This window comes from Protopterus annectens, chromosome 4.part1 (assembly GCF_019279795.1).
Source record: "Protopterus annectens isolate FY-2018-M chromosome 4.part1, PAN1.0, whole genome shotgun sequence".
NCBI lineage: Eukaryota > Metazoa > Chordata > Ceratodontiformes > Protopteridae > Protopterus > Protopterus annectens.
Genome location: NC_056734.1, coordinates 573132180 through 573157195, shown reverse-complemented (window position 1 = coordinate 573157195; position 25016 = coordinate 573132180). Strand labels below are relative to the sequence as shown.

General features: G+C 39.6%; 1 protein-coding gene across 3 annotated transcripts in view; it reads right to left on the bottom strand.

The window, feature by feature from the left end:
• USP13 (ubiquitin specific peptidase 13) overlaps positions 1-25016 on the bottom strand; it is a 1684661-nt gene that overhangs the window by 685066 nt on the left and 974579 nt on the right. For all 3 annotated transcript variants that reach the window (XM_044070383.1, XM_044070384.1, XM_044070385.1), the window contains exon 5: positions 16938-17080. In XM_044070383.1, coding sequence (XP_043926318.1) covers positions 16938-17080 — 143 coding nt within the window. The remainder of the gene's footprint in view (positions 1-16937; positions 17081-25016) is intronic.

Sequence of the window (25016 nt, the reverse complement as noted above, 5' to 3'; positions counted from 1 at the left end):
CCAAGAAAGGAGGGGGGGTGTCCATATTCATAAAGGACACCCACACCTCAAGGTTGGTGGCAACGCATGATGCATCGGAGACCATCCAGGTGCAATTAACCATAGGCAAGACTGCTCTGCAATTTGTAGCATGTTACAGGCCACCCTCTCAAACTCAGGAACCTCACATGGCCTTCCTGAAAACATTGGAGGGATAAATGTATCTCCAAACACCATCATACTAGGTGACTTTAACTACCCTAATATAGACTGGGAACACTACTCAAGCCCGAACACTCTAACCCAAAGATTCCTGGAGTTCATAAACTCAAATGCCATGGAACAACTAGTCACCATCCCCACAAGAGGAGAAAACATACTTGATCTCATCATCACGAACATGGGATCAAAATGTTCAACACCGAAGTATACCCCTCACTGGTGAGATCAGATCATAAACTAATCTCGCTGGAGGTCCTCATCCCGCCCCACCTGAAACAAAAAAGACCACAGTGAAAAACTTCTCAAAAGCCGATTTCACACTTCTAAAAACTAGTGTGGTCTCCTTTAAGGCCCCTGAGCCAGTGGTAAACATTACTCAAACCGCTGAATCACTTACAAATGCCTTCTACCAGCACCTACAGGACTGCATGGATCAGGCAATCCCAAACAAAACTAAGACTCTCTGTACCAAAGGCAAGCGTCCAGTCTGGTGGACCCCAGCCATAAACAAGCTCTACAACAAAAGGAGGAAGCTACTACAAGATAGAGCAAAATCCTTGAAAGGTAAGACACCTTTGATCATTATAAGTAAAAACTAAGAGCTCTCATAAAATCATCCAAGGCAAATTTTGAGAGAAAAATCGCCAAGGACTCTAAAGAGAATCATAAGGCCTTCTTTAGCTATGTTAGAAACCTAGGAGGAAACTCCCAGATATGCTCAGAATTAGTTCAAAATGATGTGAAAATTACTGAACCTACACACATTGCCAACATACTGGCTGACAGGTTCAGTGCAAACTTCTCCCCTCCCCAAAAGGAGAGATATCTATTCCAGAGGATTGTAGCCCCCAAACATCTCCAACGCCCAGGTGAGAACTGCCCTCACTAAGGCAAAAACACAGCATCCATGGGACCGGATGGTGTCCCCGGCTGTGTGCTTCATGAACTCAATGAGGAATTAAACCCACAGTTAGGACAGCTGTTTAATCTTAGCCTCACCTCAGGATACACTCCAAGGAGTGGCGCACGCGACTGTGGTCCCACTTCATAAGGGCGGTGCCTCCACAGACCCTGGAAATTACCGCCCATTAGCTTGACAAGCCTTATCTGCAAAGCCATGGAGAGGATCATAATGGAACTCATAAATAAAGACATAGGGAACTTGCAGACTTTGGATCCAACTCAGTTTGGCTTTGTCAAAGGCAGATCCTGCCTCTTAAACTTGGTTGACTTTTCGAGACAGTCACCAAGGCCATTGATGAGGAAAGGCAGTCCATACAGCCTACCTCGACCTGGCAAAGGCCTTCGACACAATACCCCACTCAGGTATCATCGAAAAACTCATCAGCTTGAATGTAAACCCATACATCACAAGATGGGTTGCAAACTGGCTAAGTGACAGAACCCACAGGGTCAGAGTTGCTGGAGCCATGTCAGACTCAAAGCCTGTCACAAGTGGTGTCCCACAGGGCTCAGTCCTGGGTCCACTCTTGTTCGGCATCTACTTTTCTGAAGTACAAGCAAACACAGGAGGGTTATGGCTGACAAAGTTTGCAGATGACTGCAAACTGGGCCATAGTCGAAAACACATCTGACACAGATATCCTCCAGAAGGGCCTCACAGAAATGGATAACTGGTGCCAGAGCCATGGCCTGAAGTTAAACGCCAAAAATGCATAGTCATACCCTTTGGGAAAAACAAGGCTACCCCTAGCTACCATATAGGTGGCAATCCACTGAGCACAGAAAAAGTCATCAGAGATCTGGGGACCCAGGTTGACAGTAGCCTTCGTTTGACACTCATGTTGCTAAAGTAGTTAGGAAAACCTTCTATATCACCCACCTGATCATGAAGGGATTCACATCTAGATCAAGGGAGGTCATCGTCCCCTGTACTCATCACTTATTAGACCTATGATTGAGTACAATGCCCGTTGAATGTATCTGACCAGACACCTGCTGCAGCTTGAAAGGCCCCAAAAGTTCCTCACCAAAAGGATAAAGGGTCTCAAAAATATGTCTTATGCTGCCCGACTGAAAGAACTCCAGCTCTATTCAGTCTCATACCGCTTGCTCAGAGGTGACCTGTGCCTGACATATAAGGCCATGTCAAACCCAGATTTGATGAATATGCTTCACCTCAAAAATCTAGATCCCTCAGAACCACAAGGGCGGAGACTTAAACCTTGACACGGTTATAAATAGAACGTGCTGGAGGGACAGATTCATCACCCAGAGACTCCCTATGCTGTGGAACAAAATCCCGGTACATGTGAGGCAGAGCACCTCTCTGGTCTTGTTCAAGAGGAATCTTGACCAATGGATGGGAGATTGCAGATATACCCCAGGGATTACTTCAGCGTCACTGCTTGACAGAGGCACAGCAAAATGATAGGCATAGTTTTTATTCAAACTAAAGGGGTGGCGAAAGCCACATAACTATGGGCTAGGCTTATAAATGCCCTTGGGCAGATAGCCTAGTATGAACCTATGAACCTATGAACCTATTTATTGTGGTCTCATTTTTTTATATCACAAAAACCTGGCATTTTAACAGGGGTGTGTACACTTTTTATATCCACTGTAAGAGACAGATGCAACTCAACAACAGTATTGAATGGATGTATTCATATACATATCTGTATGTGTCTGTGTGTGTGTGTGTATATATACACACATACACATATATATATATATATATATATATATATATATATATACATACATATACACACACATATATATATATATATATATATATATATTAATATATATATGAGTCTACTTCATATGACCTAACTTTCATTTGATTGAAATTCATTTGACCAAGACCATATAACCTAAAGTTCAAAATACTGAAAACTCACTTGACTGAAACTCGCACCGACACCTTACAATGCTAAATTTCAACATAGCAGTGGCAGTGTGTAGACTACTGTAAGGCAAGTAAAAGGTATATGCCCTTTTTCCCACTGTAGTGCGATCCTGGAGTTAGTATATATAGTTAGGGGGGTGTGGGGGGGGGTGCAGCCTCCTAACCAGTTTGGTTTTATATCATCTGGTTTCAGAGAGGGTATATTATTAGTTTTTAAGTTCTAGAAAGTGTTAGTAATTGGTGTTGTAAGTATGCATGTATATAGTTTGCAATTTAGTGTGTTGAAATCTACCATTGTACGGTGTCGGTGTTATGAGTTTCAGTCAAGTGAGTTTTTAGTATTATGAACTTTAGATTATATGGTCTCGGTCAAATGACTCAGTCATACGAAAGTTGGGTCATATGAAGTAGGCCCATATATATATATATATATATATATATATACATATAAAAATGTGTGTGTGTGTGTGTATGTGTATATCTACCTATACATATATATATATATATATATATATATATATACACATATATCTATATATATATATATATATATATATATATATATATATATATATATATATACAAATACATACATATATCTATCTATATATATATATATATATATATATATATATGTATATATATATATGTATACCCCACACACACACACACATATATATATATATATATATATATATATGTATATGTATATACACACACACACATGCATACACACATCGCTTCACCTAACCACAAATGGTCTACAAAACTGATATAACAACACTGCCCCTACACTACATACTGACACCTTACTCTTATGATAAAGAAAGCTCATCATTTTTTGATCACCGGTGTTAGTTTTCTTACAGATTAATATTTAACATGGCAGTATGCTTCATCACAAACTGTTGGATTGTGCAAGCTGGTGATGCACCTTTACTGTTTTTTTCAACTGTGGAGTATGCTGGCTTTAGAGAAAGTGTGTGTTACGCACATCAACAAGAATAGCAAAGGTGAAACAAAACACTTAGATGGGCCACACAAGACTGCCATTTGTTAAAGGATTGTGGTAAACTACTCCTAGTATAAAAAAATTTAACAGAAAAAATCCACTTAGCCTTGCCTAAGTCCTGCGAATCCAAAATATGCAAAACAGAAGAAAAGATGGCAGGACACTGCTGCTGCTCAATAAAACATTTAATAAAAACTTTAGTAACAAGTAAACGAAGTAATCCAAGTGTAGACAGAATAAAAAAGGTTAGTGCTTTCGGGTTGCACCCTTCATCAGACAATAGACATTCTATGCACATTCCTTTTAAAATAACTCACAGCCAATAAAAACATTGTAACTCAATGAAAAACACGCCTCCTCAAGAGTGTGGGCTTTAAAGGAACAACATCATTTAAACCTGGGGGTAGGTGTGCCATTAGGTCTATAATCCATTTGGTTTCATCCAAAGCAGTCTGCAGCCTGACATCCCCACCCCGATTATTCATTCTAATGTTGACTATTACCCTAAATGTAAAGCTATGTGTTGGATGTATGCATGTATGCCTGTAAAGGGCATTGCTGTCATCCTTATTCCTTATACTTCCTAAATGTTGTAGGATTCTCACCTTGAACATGTTTGTGGTCATGCTCACATAGAAACTGGGGCATTTTGTGCATTCAGCCAAATAGACCACATTTGAAGTCCTACAAGTGGCTCTACCTTTGAAAGTAATGATCTTCCCAGTGGTTCTATGTAAAAAGTTGACCTCTTTATTAATAAAGCTACAAGCTTTACATGTACCACATGGAAGTGTGCCTGCCCTGCTCTTAAATGGCCTGCTCTCAAAAAGACCGTTCTCTTTACATAATATGTCACTCAAGTTCTTATTCCTTCTATATTGAAAGTAAGGTCTATTGCCAATAAATCCCTTTAAACTGGTGTCACTGGTAAGAATGTTCCAGTTGTTATTAACAATTTTACGGATATCACTGATATTGCTCCCATATGTGAACAGCAGCTTAGTACCTCTCTGTGTAGGGGTATCCTGCACTGACACTACGGGAGTTTGGAGCTGGTTCCTATTGAGCCAAGGTCTAAATTTGGTTTGTCTCTGAATCTTACTATTATCTATGACTCTCTTTACCATATTCTTCCCATAGCCTCTTTGCTCAGAATGCCCCGTTAGGTCCACTAACTCTTGTTCAAATTGCTGATCCTGGAGACACGACTCACTTGTCCCCTGACAATATTTGGGAAAATGTGGCGAGGATGCATGCTGTCAAAAGACAGCAAGGTGTTTTTCCAGCAGTCCTTCTTATATAGGCTGGATGAAAAACCTGTCTGGTGTTGTGTGACCTTTACATCTAAGAAATCTATGGATAGGTAGGAAGTGTTCGCACTAAACTTGAGGAAGGTGGTGGTGGTGTGTAGATATGACAAAAAACTATTAAACATGTCATGTTCTCCATTCCAAAGAATAAAAATATCATCTACAAATCTAACATACATCAAAATGTAATCCTTCCAAGTGGCATTTCCCAGAATGTTCGTCATTTCCCATTTCGAGAGAACCAGATTCGCATAGGTATTGGCACAGGGTGTGCCCATGGCTACACCCTGTGCTTGCCTATACGTGGAGCCTGCTCCCAAAAAAACATTGTTATCCAGCACTAATGTTAACAAATCCTTGATGAGTTCTATTTTATTCTCAGAGACATCCAAATCTATCAAACGTTCGGCTATAGAATTAATACCATAAACATTATTAATCACTGTAAAAAGACTATTAATGTCTAGAGTCACCATAAGAACATTGTCTATACTGGCAGGTTTGGTAACATTCCCCAAAATCTGTAAAAAATGCCCTGTATCTATTAGGATATTATCCATTTGTTGGATGTAAGGTTTTAATAAAAAATCTATCCATATAGAAATGTTTTCGGTTACCCAACCCCTGCCTGAAACAATCGGCCTAAGGGGTGGGTCATTCAAACATTTATGCAGTTTGGGTAGTGCCTTAAATATTGGGATTGTTGGTTTCTCTATCAGTAAAAACTGATAGGTCTCTTCGGTGATACTAAAGTTGTTCTTCAGAGTGGTTAACTTCATATGCACTTTGTCGACTATGTACTTAACAGATACAGGATTGATCTCTACATAAGCACTATCATCTTGTAACAAATGTTTTATTTTATCATTATCACAAGCACTGCACAAGACATGGAAGAGGTTATCGTAGGAACCGGAGCACGGCCCAAGGCATCGCAGGGACGAAAGCGTTTTTTGGAACTTTTACCGGCGCCCATGAAGAAGAGAGGCGTCGGGAGAAGATCGCAGAGCGACGACAGGGAGGCTGGGAAAAGGAGAAGGATTCTCCAATGACTCCTGGTTTCGGTCACAATATTGTTTACAATCTATCTTCACATTGTCTAACTACTGACGAATTGTTCGTACTGAACAAAGGACTAACTTTCGTGCCTAGCAATCCTTGCATGCACAATGAGGTAATTACTGATATCATGTTATTTTGTCGAAACCTGATGCTGAAGAGTATGTTTGGTAATGAAATATCCAATTGTGATGTACCCAAGAAAGCCAGTGGTTTTATACCACAGCTTTCACCAACCTTACATCTGTTTTTAAGTGCTTGTGAGAAAGACATGGCCAAGTACTATAGCGATGGTCTTTTTTCCAAATATTATAATCTAACCACGGAACAGACTATAGCTTTGAAGGAATTAGCTAATAACTCTTCCATAACAATAAAAAAGGTGGACAAGGGGGGAGCCATTGTTTTAATGGACACTGTATGGTATAATGATAAAATAAAACATTTGTTACAAGATGATAGTGCTTATGTAGAGATCAATCCTGTATCTGTTAAGTACATAGTCGACAAAGTGCATATGAAGTTAACCACTCTGAAGAACAACTTTAGTATCACCGAAGAGACCTATCAGTTTTTACTGATAGAGAAACCAACAATTCCAATATTTAAGGCACTACCCAAACTGCATAAATGTTTGAATGACCCACCCCTTAGGCCGATTGTTTCAGGCAGGGGTTGGGTAACCGAAAACATTTCTATATGGATAGATTTTTTATTAAAACCTTACATCCAACAAATGGATAATATCCTAATAGATACAGGGCATTTTTTACAGATTTTGGGGAATGTTACCAAACCTGCCAGTATAGACAATGTTCTTATGGTGACTCTAGACATTAATAGTCTTTTTACAGTGATTAATAATGTTTATGGTATTGATTCTATAGCCGAACTTTTGATAGATTTGGATGTCTCTGAGAATAAAATAGAACTCATCAAGGATTTGTTAACATTAGTGCTGGACAACAATGTTTTTTTGGGAGCAGGCTCCACGTATAGGCAAGCACAGGGTGTAGCCATGGGCACACCCTGTGCCAATACCTATGCGAATCTGGTTCTCTCGAAATGGGAAATGACGAACATTCTGGGAAATGCCACTTGGAAGGATTACATTTTGATGTATGTTAGATTTGTAGATGATATTTTTATTCTTTGGAATGGAGAACATGACATGTTTAATAGTTTTTTGTCATATCTACACACCACCACCACCTTCCTCAAGTTTAGTGCGAACACTTCCTACCTATCCATAGATTTCTTAGATGTAAAGGTCACACAACACCAGACAGGTTTTTCATCCAGCCTATATAAGAAGGACTGCTGGAAAAACACCTTGCTGTCTTTTGACAGCATGCATCCTCACCACATTTTCCCAAATATTGTCAGGGGACAAGTGAGTCGTGTCTCCAGGATCAGCACAGATGACAAGCAATTTGAACAAGAGTTAGTGGACCTAACGGGGCATTCTGAGCAAAGAGGCTATGGGAAGAATATGGTAAAGAGAGTCATAGATAATAGTAAGATTCAGAGACAAACCAAATTTAGACCTTGGCTCAATAGGAACCAGCTCCAAACTCCCGTAGTGTCAGTGCAGGATACCCCTACACAGAGAGGTACTAAGCTGCTGTTCACATATGGGAGCAATATCAGTGATATCCGTAAAATTGTTAATAACAACTGGAACATTCTTACCAGTGACACCAGTTTAAAGGGATTTATTGGCAATAGACCTTACTTTCAATATAGAAGGAATAAGAACTTGAGTGACATATTATGTAAAGAGAACGGTCTTTTTGAGAGCAGGCCATTTAAGAGCAGGGCAGGCACACTTCCATGTGGTACATGTAAAGCTTGTAGCTTTATTAATAAAGAGGTCAACTTTTTACATAGAACCACTGGGAAGATCATTACTTTCAAAGGTAGAGCCACTTGTAGGACTTCAAATGTGGTCTATTTGGCTGAATGCACAAAATGCCCCAGTTTCTATGTGGGCATGACCACAAACATGTTCAAGGTGAGAATCCTACAACATTTAGGAAGTATAAGGAATAAGGATGACAGCAATGCCCTTTACAGGCATACATGCATACATCCAACACATAGCTTTACATTTAGGGTAATAGTCAACATTAGAATGAATAATCGGGTGGGGATGTCAGGCTGCAGACTGCTTTGGATGAAACCAAATGGATTATAGACCTAATGGCACACCTACCCCCAGGTTTAAATGATGTTGTTCCTTTAAAGCCCACACTCTTGAGGAGGCGTGTTTTTCATTGAGTTACAATGTTTTTATTGGCTGTGAGTTATTTTAAAAGGAATGTGCATAGAATGTCTATTGTCTGATGAAGGGTGTAACCCGAAAGCGCTAACCTTTTTTATTCTGTCTACACTTGGATTACTTCGTTTACTTGTTACTAAAGTTTTTATTAAATGTTTTATTGCGCAGCAGCAGTGTCCTGCCATCTTTTCTTCTGTTATAAAAAAATTTACTTCGGTACACTTGCTTGCTTTAAATAATGATGGAAACTATGCCTCAATATAAATGGCAAACTTGTGATTAACAGCAATTCAATGCAAGGTGCCACAGTAATACAGGTGACTGAAAACTTGCTGAAGATAGGAATTCTGACTGAGAAATACTGGAAATTAGAATTGAGAATGTGGTGGAATAGCAAATAATACCAGATTCTGGTATACATCTGTGTAGTCTTGGTACAAAAGCTGTCTGTATGTATTGTGGAGACAGCTTGTACAAAGTTGTTTTTAGCCGTACTTTTGAGGTGTTTTGTGGAACATATTATGAGCGATCATGTAAGAACAAGGCTGCAAATTACACGCAAAGTTATATTTTGCACACCTGCTGTGTGTCTGACAGTGAAGCCTTTTCCCTACCCTCACTGTTGTGCAACAGCACAGTTATTCTACATAAGCAAGGGGATGCAAGAGGCTTGTGAATGGTGGGGAAGCGTGCCTCCCCCATACAAAAACACTTTTTTTTTTGTTTTTGTACTGTTGACTGAGTATCAATATTTCCACTTTCTGTATTATACAGCATTTGTTATTTTGTTTCAACATTTATGCACTCACTGGTTTTGGTTTCAACTATTGTCACTTGGGTAACATACCCACTTTATGGCAAAATAAACACCACTTCACCTGTTCAACATTATAGAAATGACACAACTATCAGTGTTACAGTTTTCCTGCAAGTACTGTGTAGAACAATGGCTTACTGGCATGTGGGCTGACAGCATCTCCCCCACCCCATTTTGTTTCAGGGCCCTAGTCTTAAAAAACTGATTCAAAAAATACTACATAATATGGGTGGCAAAGACCCATGTTGTGACTAAGATGCATTGCTTATAATTTTTACATAAAACTGATGTGTTACTTCTGGAACAAAGTGATAATTTTGTCTGCATTGCCAGTAGTCTTCTGTACTGAGATGGAGTTTCTGTGGCACCACAATTAAAATGTTTTACATTAGAACCAAGTTACTGTGATCCTTTAATGAATGGCAGGCTGGTATGATGCTCCTAAATTTCATTTAATTTCACCTTTAAAGACAGCAAGAAATGAATATAGGAATGCACAAAATTATGCTGAAAACTGCATAAACAAAATTATGCTGACAACTATGTAAATAGCACCATCATATGTACTACACTTTAAAATAAAATTGAAAGGTAGCACATTTCTGTTTTATTCCTTCAGTTCATTGTCACTGTAGTTGTAATTTCTTTTGGTGTCTTAACATTTAATTATTTTGTTTTTTGAAACAGAAGACAATACATATGATCAGATGCAACAACTCTTTGAAACCTCACTGTATGGAATTATTCTGTGTGCATATAAACTCCCACTGTGCACATAAAGCTAGTTTGGCAGAAACTTCTAAGGATCAGAAACACAACACGACAACAAACTGTTTCTCTGTAAAACAGTGACAGAAAAGTTCTTCAGATACATCAAACTTCTTAAGACACATGATTTTTGCTTCCAAAATGGATTTAAAACATATCAACATTTCTGCTTCTGCCATCACTAGTACTCGCCTTTATTTATTTCAGTATTGCTAAGAAGTTGTGTTTCTAAGTTTGCTAACCACTATTTTTTGTAGTTATTGAACCAATCCCATTATATATAACAGCCTAAATGTGATAACCTGCTTTTTAAATCATTTGTTTTTGCTCCCATTCTCCTCCCTCACCAATAAACTATCCAGCAATCTCCTCAAATGGTCTGATTTTTATTCCTTACTTTCTGAATTAGAAAATACCCAAAACGAGATGCCAGAGTTGAGAACCAATGCATACATCCTACAGGAGATTGGGAATATTTCTTATACCCCTAACAGCCTTTCCTCTGTTGGCAATGGTCTTCATCCTATGGCAGGTTAGGAACTTCTCTCATTCTCTTAATAGCCTTTCCTCTGATAACAAGCAAATGCAGTGTAATGGCTACCTACGGAATGCTGCTTATGACTTTGCACTTCCATACACCTATAATGCTTGTTTGAAGTGTCTGCACTCCTTGGTCAGTCATCTGAGCTCTGTAGCACACAGCTGGGTCTTCACCCAGTTGGAGGTCCTATGACAGACTTAACTAATACTCTCATCCTGGGATGGAAAAGTCATCCTCGATTACTGACTTGCATCCCTCCCTGGCTGGCTCTTCAAATGCCTGGGCTACAAATGAAAATGTGATTGTGTAAAGCAATAGTCAAGGTTACCTCTCTATACCACTGTGCCAGCTAAATAGACTGCTATTATTTTCACTATCAACTAACCTGAGATAAAGTAAATATAATATTATCTTGACCTTACTGTGCAGATATGACCTTCTTTTGCTGGCTGGCAAACCTATTTAGTATTTGCTCTTCACATACAAGTTCAGAAACAGGATTATTCTTGATGATGGCTAATTTTCAGTTTAAAACAATAGTTTTAATATTAGATCTTTATATTTCCATGGTTTATTTTTATGTAATAAGGATAGTTCTACTCTTTAACATGTTGCTAATTACACTTACTTGTAAGTAACTTCAGAATGCTATCTGACAAATGTTCTTAATGTTAAGGTTCAAAGACACACAAACTTGGATGTGAAGTAGCAAACCCTGCCCATCTTATGAATAAACTGCCTTAATGACAGCCAGGCACTTTCGACGATGCCACTGATGTTTCTGCATTAAATTAATACCATGTACATTAACACTGAACTAATTCTCTTTTAAAGTTAGAAGTCATGCACTACTTACCGACTGAAATCCTTAGTTATGTATCAGAAAACCAAACATTTTATGAAGAACAAGCAAAACTATGAGATAAAGTCAGGGGCATTCAGAAAAATTCCTGACATTTGAGAGGTCTGTCTCACGCATGTCTAAACTGAAATATGGACTAAAGAAAGGCATTTCTGAACTCATAAAATAGTTGACAGTATAAGCTGCTGGAAGACCTGTCAACTACACACAAGTATTAGGGACACCCCTAATTTTGGCTCGAAGTGCTGCTTTGTTCCTCCATGGCGTTATCACAAAATGCATGTTAAATTATGATATTAATTACATTTTATATACTTAGCATTTCTGTAGATATACTACAAGATCCTGTATCTGTATTCATTGTTTCTAGATTGTCCCTAGATGTGTATGTTACTGTACTCCTTGACAACTGTTGACAGCTTGTGAGCATGCACGGCAGTTTCCTTACTTTGGCAGCAGCAACTGCCAATCATCATCAAAGCCATGCCCAAACGTGCATGAAAAGGCCAGGGCAGTGCGTCTTCAACAAATAACCTAAAAAATATTTGGAGAGACTATGACTAAATTTACTATACTGCAAGATGTTAGCTAATAGCTTGCTGTTAAGCTAATAACCTTTCTTATTTTCTGCCCAAGAATTAATCACAGACCTACCACTGGAGCTGTTCTGAATCTTAAAACTTGTAATATTTTTTCTACACATCACCAGTAATGAACTGCTTGCTGATCAGTGCATTTTACACAGACTTCTGGTAATTTATATAGTACTTACTTGCAATGTGACACAGGTATACTAAATCTGCAAGAAAGATGGCCCCTTTCCTACTCCCTTGTCAGCCCTTCCTTATCCTGTAGTTTTCTCATAGTCTGGCCACTAGGTGGCAGCATACTCCCTTGCCGGCCCCCATAACCAAAATTAATATTCCTGTCAATGTATTTTAAGTGAATTACATAGTTCCAGCCAAACCATAGTTAGTCAACAGCTCAGTCTCTATAAGGATACCCTGTGAGTGGTTCCTTACCCCAGTGAACATCTCGCTTATTTTTTACTTTAAGTACATAAAGACCCATCCCTTACCCCTGTTGCCTTTTTACCTTTTAACTGGCTCCCTGCTTACTGATTGTTCCTTGCTGGCTGATCTTCTTTCTTCTCCTTTGCCTCTACCTGCTCCATTCACCCTACGGGCTCGCTCTGCTTCCCTATCCTGCCCCCATTTCCCACCCGCCCCCACTACTGCTACATTTATTTTAGCCAAAAGTCCTCTCTCCCTTTCCTCTCTCAACCAATCCATTCACATCTCCTCATTATCCCTTTCCCTACCCATCTTCCAATACGTAATTGCCCCCTCCCCCATCCCAAACCATAGGGTCCTGTATTCACATCTATACTCCTCACTCTGACACTCTCACAGTCCCCTTAACATCCAACTACTTCCTTTATACCTAACTCACACCATGCTTTCTCCACTTTCAAAAACCCTTCTCATCCCCTCCCTCAGCTTACTTCTTCTAATTCATCTATGCCATGCTACCTCTTATTCCTCTCAGAAACTCCCCCTTCTTTCCTGTCCCCCACCGCCACCCCCAGCACCCATCCTCACCCTACTAGATCCCACTTTCACACTATATCCTCCTCTCTAGTTCAACCAAACCCACTTCAGTGCTTCAAACCAAAACTTCTACCCTCCTCAATAAAACATCACATACCTAAAGCAATATTGCACTTCCCACAAAACTCAGGGAGCAAACCCAAGCCCCTGCTCCCATTCCCCTTTGACTGCCTACACTTAAGCAGGGGACATACACCCCAACCCTGGACCTAATACCAGCAACAATTCTACTCCCCCTAACGCAACCAATATTATAAACCCTAAATATCTCAAACTACTAACCATTACTGCCCAGAATCTAAAAAACAAAACAGCCCACTTCCATGCCTGGCTATACCATACCCTACCTGATATAGTAACTGTCTCTGAGACATGGCTAAAACCCCACATTTCCAACTCTGAAATCCTACCTCCTGGATTTCAAGCTGTCAGATATGACCGCCAAAATAGGAAAGGAGGAGGAGTAGCCTTAATCTATAATAGCCTATTCTCCATAACTCCCTACCAAAATCCTATTCCTCAGTTCAACAATGCTGAACTAGTCATAGGAGTACTCAAAATGAATAACTATAAAAGCATTTGTGTTATGGTTCTCTATATCCCCCCCCCTGGAAACAATATGACTACACTTGAAGAAATTCTTCTGTGGGCCTCAACTAATATTAAGCTTGAGACTTACATACTAGGATATGTAAACATTGACTGGAACAAAATTAATACCAATAATCCCTCCATATCGATCAATCTATTCAAGTTCACTCAACTTACAAATGCCATTACCAGACCTAATAAAAATAACCCCTCAGGCTCCACATTTGACTGGATCCTAGTCTCTCACCCAAATAAAATCTCACACACAGGCATCTTACCAGACTCCATTAGTGACCACTTGCCAGCCTTCATCCATAGAGTAACCCCCTCCACTCCTCACCTACACCAATATATCCATACACAAAACCTTACAAACTTTAACCCCACATCTTTCTCCAATTCTCTCAAACTAAAAAAACTGGGACAATCTAAAAACTCTTCCCCTAGACGACGACGTTGAATTCTCCAACTCAACCTACTTAGATACCCTAAACTCCCAAGCCCCACCAAGAACAAAATGTATAAAACCCAATTCTGCCCCATACCTAACTAAAGATACCAAAACACTTATGCAACAAAGAGACAAGACCTGGAAACTTTACCATCACAATAAGCCCCCTGACACCCTTCTTAAATATAAGCAACTCTGCAACCTAGCCAAAAAACAAATTATAGAGGATAAAAAAATCTTGCTATACCAAACTCGTCTAATCATTCCAAGAATAAACAATTCTGTAACTCCATCAACTCTCTTCTCAACCCAGGTACCAAAAACAATCCTTGCCCTAACACTAGTAAATCTGACCCAGAAATAGCTACTCTATTCAACTCCTTCTTTACTAACTCTATAGCAGAACTCACCAAGACTTTCCCAAACCACAACCCCTCCCCCAACTCAAACCCTCTACCCAACCTTCCATCCCTAACACTCCTCCCATATTTCATCTCAAACCCATCTCCACCTCATACATAAAAAAACTTCTCTCTAAGCTTAAGCCATGCTCCAATGCCTCTGACAATATCCCCTCACTCTTTCTAAAACTTGCAATAGATGGTATCACCGTCCCTGTTAGCATTCTCATTAATAGATCCATACAGGAGTCATATGTCCCCAAACTGTGGCGTGCAGCCTTTATGCTACCCCTCCACAAAGGAGGCAAAAATAATAACATCTCTAACTTCCGACCCATAGCCATTCTCTCCCCAATTTCAAAAATTCTTGAGAAATGCATCCACCTCCAGCTCATGCCTTTCCTTACCAATAACCAACTCCTCACCCCTAAACAACATGGGTTCCATCCTGGCCATAGCACAATAACTGCTCTTCTCTCTTTCCTAGACATAGTAAACCACGCCCGTGACTCTGGAGAACTTGTATCCGCAGTCCTTCTTGACCTCTCCAAGGCTTTGACACAGTCTCCCATACTCACCTCCTAAACCACCTTTCTAACCTTAATCTCTCTCAAAACACCCATACCTGGTTCAGCAGCTACCTCTCTGACAGATCTCAGGCCGTGAAATGGAAAACTGGCACCTCAGCCTTCTTTCCTACACCAACCGGGGTATGACAGGGATCCATACTCGGCCCAATGCTCTTTAATATATTTATTAATGATTTCCATGCAGCCATTCCTAATACTAAGATAGTACAATATGCAGACGACTCAGCTTTAGTCTGCTCTGCTTCTAACCTCCCCGAACTCCAAACTAAAACTCAAACTGCCTTCTCATCTACTGAGAACTGGATGCTTCAAAATCACCTCTCTCTGAATGCAAACAAATCTAAAATTCTACTATTCTCTCCCTCAAAATCCCTCCCTCTTGACTAAACCTCTTTCAATATTATCAGCCATGCCAACTCCACTATAGATGTTGTTCCTTTTGCTAAACTTCTTGGGGTTACTATTGATGAATACCTAAAATTCGATACTCATATTCAGCTAAATATTAAGAAAACACATCAGAAACTTGGCATGCTGTACAGAAACTCCCACTTTCTCTCCCCCTCTACAAAACAGACACTCGCCACTACCTACTTACTACCATCACTATTGTACGGTGCTCCCCTACTAACCAACCTATCTTCCTCTATTTCTTCCAAACTGGAAATCTGTTACAATAAAAATCTCAAAATTTGCCACCGAAACCAAATACTCCACCCACTACTGTATATCTCTCCACCTGCTGAATTGGCTAGAGCTTCCCAACTACCTTGACTACCTCCAACTCACTACAACCCACAAGCTAATTTTTAAACCAACTAAATTTCCAGCACTAACAAACATCTTACCATCATACACCCCACACAGAACTCTAAGAGCTGCCCACCAAAATCTAATTACTGTATAAAAACCAAATTGTCCCTCTGGTCAGCTACTCCTATCCTTTTCCTAAGCCAAAAAATGGAATTCTCTCCCTCCTTCTGTAAGACTTTCTGAAAACTTTGAACACTTTAAAACCCAGCTCCATTCCTACCTCTCCCATAATTGGAAATGCAATTGCACTCCACCTACCTAACCTGCTTATTACATGCATTCATTGTACATAATGTACCTTTCACCTTTATTCTCCCCTTTTCTGGGGATTAATCTTATTTACTGCCATCTTACAAATGTTATTTACTGCCCTCTTACAAATGTTAGTTTTTATACCATTCACAGATGATTTACAACCTCTGTACAACTTAAACTCTGTACTACTTGTTCTCTAATCTGTAAGCATGTAAGTATGTAATGTATGTTCTTCTATTTTGCTGTTATACTTTGCTTAGTTTTACTATAAAATATTACATTACTATAAAATATTACAATTTGCCTAATTGGTACTATTTTTACTATGTAATATGGAGCTTTTCTCCCCGGGCCTCCACTGAAAATGGGCTCCTTGAGCCCAGTGGACCTCCCCGGTCATCAAACCGGAAATAAATAAATAATAAAAGATGCTAAATGTGATGTTTTAAACTACAATACAAACATGTCCTAGAAAAACAAAAATAGGCCATGCGTTTCACCTAGGAGGAATCTTGACACCATTGTCTAGCTGAGAAAGGTTACTGGCATGTTTGGATGGCTGGAGATCTTCTTCCCATGAATCAGGATCTTCTTTCCTATAAGGAGACTTTGCGCTGAGAACTGCATCACAGGCTATGGTCACCTAGAAAAGAACAAATCCAAATCAAAGAAATTAATTTCAACAACTAGAAAATTGATAATATTTCTTGTTTCAGAAAGCGACACAAATGAGCTAGTAGATGGTAACTCACAATGTGCAGGAAGTTACCAGTAGCCATTAACTCTACCTCATAATACTGTAAAGGTACAATGCTATGTCACTTATAGATATATTTAACAGTATAGGTATTTATTGCTTTTGCAAAATGTGCATTAATGAATGAGTTACTATTTGCTTTAGGGTAAAGAAAGATAGGGTGAAAGAAAATGGAGTTTCTTAACCTAATGCTTCTTCCACAACTATGGCCCCAGTTAAAATTGCGAATCCCTCTCTCTCAATGTAATACACTCAAAACATACTTATATACCAGAACCCTAATTTCATATCTTCAACAGTTTTCTAAACCCTAACTGGGAAAAGCCGAAAGACACAAACAAAATTGATAGACAAATGCAGGGATCTGCTGTTCTATGTCACAGTCATCAAGATGGATGTGTATGAGACTTATGTACTTAAATTACAGTAGATCTTCATGATACGACCCTTGAAACCCCAAAGTCTATCATTCAAAAGCAGTAGTTACTCAACATCTTTAAAAACTTTCCTAAGCTTCAGCTTCTCCTACTGGTCCAATAATACCCTGAGTTAGCCTTTACACTGAGAATTCAAAACACAGCCTATATGCATAAAAGGACTACAGACAAAACTGTGCTCCTCACTTAGTCTCTGCAGACATAATTCCACAAATTATAGAAGGGCAGGGAATGTCACAGTAGAAGTAAATGGATCAAAAAGATCTAACATTATAGTACATAACTTTCTTATATTACATGATCTAGTCTAGTCTATCCACTTCAACCCAAAGGAAAAAATCCCCATTTGTTCACTTTTCGGCCCTAAAGAAAGACCTGGACATCACATCCGGTTTCTAGTGTCTCACAATTGTATGCCGAGAAGCCCACGTTGCTAACATCAACTGGAACATTTCTGAAGAATGACTCTGACATATATATTACACTGGCAGTTTTGTATTTTTCTACAGTTTTTCTACTTTAGCCTCCCCTGAAATGTTTTTTTCTTTCTTTCCTTTTTTTTTTTTTTTAATTTTTTGTTTGTATTGTTTATGTATAATAGAAAACAACGCATTCAGAAAACCACCATGACAATGTCATTTCAGAAATGTTCTAGTTAGTCTTACTTGGGGTATAAGTCCAAATAAAACTGAAACAGACAATGGTCATCCAAACAATGCAGATGGTAGTCTCCTTAATTTGGATATAATTGAAAGAACACTGGTAAAATGAATGATTTGAATTTGTCTCCACTACACCATTGGCATGAAAGCTGGGTTGGTTTGCAATGATACACAGTCCTTATGGAAAAAAAGAAAATGAGATTTGCAATGTATAGTCTGAAACTCTGAAGCCTTTCTGCCAGAAATTACTACTACTAAAGGAATGTGTTTAAAGTCAAAACCTTCAGTTCTGCTCTAGAAGCTGTTTAAAAAGGCAATAAGATAAATTTTTCTAACATGACATTAAGGTCCCATATGGGTTACAGCTCCTGTAAAGGGAATCTGAAAAGGATGTTCCCATCATAATGCTTTACACACAATGTGTGAAGCCAAAATTCATGAAGCATGTCTTGATAAAAGTCAGAAATATCTTCCATGTGCAATTTAACTAATGAATTACTAAATCTGTGACCAAAAATGTGAGACAAGTCCAAAACAATGTAACAGGGGATGAGAAATGTTCAAGCCCTGCAGTAGTTGCCTATAAAGAAAATATTGTCCATTTTCTTCTGTATGTTAATCTCATAGAGGACTTCTAGGCAAAAATTAGAATCTGCATTACCCTGGGAGGGTACACAGGGTCCCTGGCATCTACTGGAATTGGACCTATCATGCAGTTAACTGAGGGGAATGCAGGTCTAGATGAGGCTTGTTAGACAGGTGAGGGAAATGACCCTTGCTGGGTCTGAGGCGGAGAGGTTTCTCCAGCAGATATGGCCACAGCAGGGGAAACCAAAGCTCTGGAAACCAACTGGAGTCTATGAGAATAACTCTTGCCTTGCTCTATCTGGATTTTATACAAAAGAACCAAACAAACACAGAACCTCAGTAACTCGCACAAAAAAACTAACAAAAATAAATAAACAAAACATTACACTGTCCATGGAACATATTTACTTTATTGAATATTAAGTGCCTTCATATCAATTAATCAATAACTTTATTCTGAAATTCTTGATTGGTTGTGATGAAAGTGCTTAATATTCAATAAACTGAAATCAGTTTCACAAACAGTAGGTATGAGGTTGGCATAGTGGTCAAGGTGTTCACCTTATAGGCACAAGATGCAGGGTTTGATTCTCACATGGAGTAATTGCCTGGGCTTGGAAAGAACAGCTAGCCTTGTACTAATTTATAGATAAGCTCCGTGGTGCATATGATAAGTACTTTGTTCTTTAGTGTATACTACTAGATAGGTAGGGGTTCTAATCTCACATAAGCCAACTGTGTGTGAGAGTGTGTGTGTGTGTGTGTGTGTGTACAAATATATTAGAGAGAATGGTTAAGTTATTCGCCTCCCATGCACAAGGTTTGAGACTGACCTCCGGCCAATGTTTGGTATTTGCATGTTCTTCCTGTACTTCTGTGGGGGTCTTCCCCAAAAACCAGATGAGTGTTTCCATCTCAAAGCTCACATTTTGCCCTAGAGGTGAAAAATACTGTCCTTGACTGACTGACTGCCTAAGTAACCACTCGTGAGGGCATCAATGTCCACTTAAGAGAAGGTTTGCCCAGGTGCATGCATTGTTACTAGAAAGAAAGGAGTCAATATAGTCCATTCCCATAGCATCATAGTTTCTCAACAGTCTTGGGAGGGTGGCCTAATGGTTAAGGTGTTTGCGTTACAATCACAAGGTGCAGGGTTTGAGTCTCACAAGGGATAATTGGCTAGGCTTAAAATGACTCGCAAGGGCAGTTAGCTTAGTACTAACCTATAAACTATATGGGATAGGAGCAAGTTCCTCTCTGCTTATTAATACACCAAACCAATGCCATACTGTCAGAATGGATAGGAGAAGGGTGTGGGTGTGTGCTTTCTGCTATGTTCTCAATCAAGATGTCATGACCATGGCCTCTTGATCCTCTCTATTGCCAGAAATGAACAGCACTACAGTGTCACAGATCATGCCAATGAAAGTAATCCAATGTGGCAGGATTATAAGGACTTCTTCCAGTTCATGACAGTGTCACAATTCATGTCAAGGTAATCCTCTGAGTCAAGATTAGGGGAACTTCTTCCATTTCATGGGAATCTCCAGGAACTGCAACTACTGGACATCCTCTCCATGGATATTACCAAGACATCAGTCATCATGGTACAAAAACACAAAGTAACATAGTAGAATACTATGCTATTGACCTGGGGGGGGGGCCTTAAAATCTGATAGATATTGGTTACCAAGGGTTTTGTGGAGGTATACATACTTTTGCATGGATGGTCAAGTATTTACAAGTGTCTTCTCTATCTAAAAGAGACATAGGTGCCAGACCAGAGGTATATTTACAGTTCTCCATTCACTGATCCATGTTTCACTTGATTAAGTGTAAGGATGAACTCTGATTCACATGGATGGGAAGCCTGTTCCAGAGAAGGGGGCGCCAAAGAGGCACATACCTGTCCCTCCAGCATGTCCTATTTAATTTGCAACCAAGGTTTAGGTCCCTGGATTGGATGTTCCTGATGCTATTTGTTTTACCAATAGGTCCATTAGGGATGGATCAGAAAATGCTTTGTAGGCCAAATTGCCTCTCAATAACCTGTAGGAGACCAAATATAGGGACAAGGCTTTGAGGCAGTCTGGAACTTCTTGAGGAAGCTCCAGTTGTTGCATATGCCTGGCAAGGTTTGTACTGAAGAGGGCACTGTACTCAGTGACTAGTCTTATGAGAGCAGAGCGCTTGAAGGGAGATAGTTCATAGGTTCATAGGTTAGTACTAAGCTAACTGCCCTTGCGAGCCATTTTAAGCCTAGCCAATTATCCCTTGTGAGACTCAAACCCTGCACCTTGTGTTTGTAAGGCAAACACCTTCACCAATAGGCCACCCTCCCAACTCCCCAGTGAGGTGCTCTGTTTGCGTGTATGGGAAGTCTATTCCAGAGACGGGGCAGCCTCTGGGAGACAAACCTGTCTCTCCACCAGGTTTTGTTGATGTTGCATATTAGATTAAGGCCTTCCGAGTGGGTACTGCGTGAGGTGTTAAACTTATAGATATGGAGCATCTCTAGTAGGGCAGAGTCTGAGATTGCCTTGTAGGTAAGACACAGATCACCTCTAAGCAATCTGGACGATACCGAGTAGAGTGACAGTGATCTGAGCCTGTCAGCATAGGACAGGTGTTGGAGGCCATGGATTCTCTTTGTTCGGTATTTCAGTGGCCTTTCCAGTTGGTGCAGATGTTTGGAGAGGTACATCCCAAACGGGGCATTATACTCAATTACTGGTCTAATGACGGAGGAGTATAGAGAGGTAATAACCTCCTTTTTTCCTCAGGTAGATGCCAAATGTTGAATGTGTGATGGGGAGTAAAGAGGTAATTGGGAATATATGTTTTGGGAGTGTAAAGAGTTAGCAAACTTTAGAAATTTCTTACAAAGTACTCTGTCAGAAATATTGGGTGAGCAAATGGATGCAACTAAGACCGGATTCTTTTGAGCTGGGATACAGGATCTGAATTGCCTAGACATAGTAAGGTCTTGTTAAGTTTAATTTTGGCAGCTGCCAAAAAAGTAATTACTATAAAATGGAAATTAAAGTCTAAACCAACTATATTTGAAGTATTGAATATCATAACAGAGAGAAAAAGAACTGGAAGTGGGATCTTTAGAAAAGAGTAAGAGCAAATGACATACAAATATATTATATAGAAATAAATGGAAACTGTGGGAACAATACATATGGAATCTGGAGGAGGACTGAGGCTTAAGGGAAGTCAGGGTAGGATGCAAGTAATTTATGAAATGCTGGGCTGATGACAGTTATAAAAAGAACATATGAGATGTTAGGAAAATGTATAACTGCAATGCAATATGTAGGCTTAGTGTATTAAAATATATAACTGCAATATGCAGGTTTAGTGTATTAAGGGTTAAAAGGAGTTAATACATTTATTCTGCTTATTCTGTGTGAAAATATGCAGCTGCTAGAAGCTCTGAAAAGAGAACAATGGATGTCTGTAAATCCACCATGGTCAGCAGAAAGTGTATTGAGGCCAGGACTGTACCTTGAATGTATCATATCAGAACTAGAGAAAGAACTGTGAGAAACTAAGGGAAGCTGAAACAAACTCAAGGCCAGGTTGTTTTTCTCAAAAAACATGTTTTTGCAAGACAGCAATTATTTGACCATGTCAGCAGCAAATCTAATAATAGCATCTTTCTGTGAACTTGTAGAAAACTGTATAAAAACTGTAGGCTGAACTATGGAAAATCAGACAAACCTTGTACCTACATGCTTTGTCTCCTTGCTGCAAGTAATAAAGGGTGCCTTGCTTGAACCTAACGTGCATTGATCTTTGTGTTTTCCTTTACAGATTGGTCCTTCGGACCGGAAACCCTCTCTTCGCCTCGGATCACACGGCCAGGTGGCTGAAACCGTACGGGGAACAAACCCAATCGGTTCTTCTTATATGTAAAGTCCTCTGACTGAATTGTCGTCAAAAGTGGTCAGCCACTTTCTGATCTGTGACTGAAGGACGGGTTTTCCGCGAATTGGCGATCAATCATGTGGGCTCAGGTAGGGTGAATCTACTTTTTTTTCTGTTTTAGGATCAGGGACTAGATGTGTATTGTTTTTTTGTCAGATTGTATTTTTCTTACAGTCAGGGATAAGAAAGTTACTGTCTTGTCATAGATCAGGAGAAACAGAATAAGTAGATTTTAGGTAGTCATTCTGAAGAGACTATAACAAAATCCGTGGTACACGTTAAAACTAGAAAATCAAGGTGAAGTTACGTAACAATCAAAGGTAAGGGAAAATGGGTAATAACTGTGCAAAAATACCCAGAGACCCACCGTTAATGGAAGATGCAAAATATATGCTGTCACAGCACGCAGACAACGTTAGATACTTTTCAAAATGGGTTATTAGATACGAATTTGACAGAAAATTGGAAAAATCCTCACTCTACAAACGTATTAAACAACTTAAAACTGATTCTAAAGGTCAGGTAAAAAAGCAACGACAGTTAGGAATTCCCCAGGCACACAGGTGGCTGGAGGAAATAAACCGTAGGGACCAAAAGAACAAGGATTCAAAAACAGTGTTTTTAGATAGGGAGGATAACAACCTAGTAATAGCAACAGCACCTCTGCCTCCCCCTCCCTTACCAGAATATGGAGCGAGTAGACAGGTAGATCCACCTCCGCTATATCCAGTGGTCACTGACGATAGGGACGCTATAAAACTAGCTAAAATAAGGGATCCCATTGAAACTAGGTCCTGAACAAAAGCAGGTAATCGAGAGTCATGGCCAAAATTTAAAGACACACAACCTGCAGGAGAAGAAGAAGAAGAGGAAATATGTCTACTCATAGAAGTACCGAACCCTCAGGCTGGGCAGAATAATCAGGATCCAACCATCTTAGTATACAGACCTTGGACTCCGGAAGATATCCGGAAAGCTACAGAAGGGATTCCCCATCTGAAAATTAATTTTAGAAAATTCTCAGACGATTTACAAGGAATGAGGCTAAGTTATCATTTAAACGGGGAAGAAATAGAAAGAGTAGTTCGACAAATTGTAGGGCCAGACTGGTACATGATTTGTGGCAATTGGAATCCTCGTGATGCTGAACAAAAACCTCTTCCTCATAGCAGTGCAGATTTAGACACTAGAGTAAAAGGACTTACAGACTGCATCTCTGAAAAATGGAAAGCTAGGGCAGACTGGACGTGCATTAATCAATGCATCCAGCAGGAGGGTGAGACAGTTGACCAATATTTTGCTAGGTTACTGGAATGTTTTAATAACCACTGTGGGATGCAGATCCCTGAAGACCAAAAACAAGATTCCCCATATGAACAGCAGTTGAAAAATGCATTTTTGAAAGGCAGTAGTGCACCTATAAGCAGTTGCATTACAAAACATATGGTTGATCATCGAACTAGCAGGCTACAATCACTACTCAAATATGCTAGGCACGCTGAAAGGCATTTCAATAGCAAAAAGAAAAAGAAGGCTCAAGTATTTTCTGTAGAGGACGGAGCGGAAGTTTATGTAGTACACCCCGGAAAAGAGGGCAGGAAAAATGCACAGGGGGATAGGCAGTCTGATCAACAATCAGAAGACTTTGAAGGACGCAAGAAAAGGGGTGAATGTTTCAAATGTGGTAAAAAGGGACATTTGGCAAGGGATTGCAAGAAAAATAAGAAAGCAACTACGGAAGACAAGGAGGGTGAAGACTGACTATATGATAGTCAGAAATCATTAGAAGGGGCTAGTGCAGAAAGGACACATGAGAATGTGAAAAGGGAAATAGAGGAAGTACAGGGAACTGATGATAGTGAAGGAGAAAATTAAGTGCTAGACTTGGCGTTATTGAGCTTGGAGCTCTACTTAGCAGAGACTAAACCAGAAGTTATACTTTTGGTGGAAGGCAGGGAAGTCAAATTTTTGTGCGACTCAGGGGCATCACGAACCCTGATACACCACTCCAAATTGCCAGGAAATTCAGAATCATCCGAATATATATTAGTCAAAGCAGCTAATGGGCAGTTATATTGGGAGCCCCTCTCCCGCAATATTAAAATAACTGATCCTGTTTCGGGATTAACACAGAAAAGTAAGTTTGTAGTTTCTGCAAAGTGCCCAGTGAATCTCTTGGGCAGAGATCTCATGCAGTTA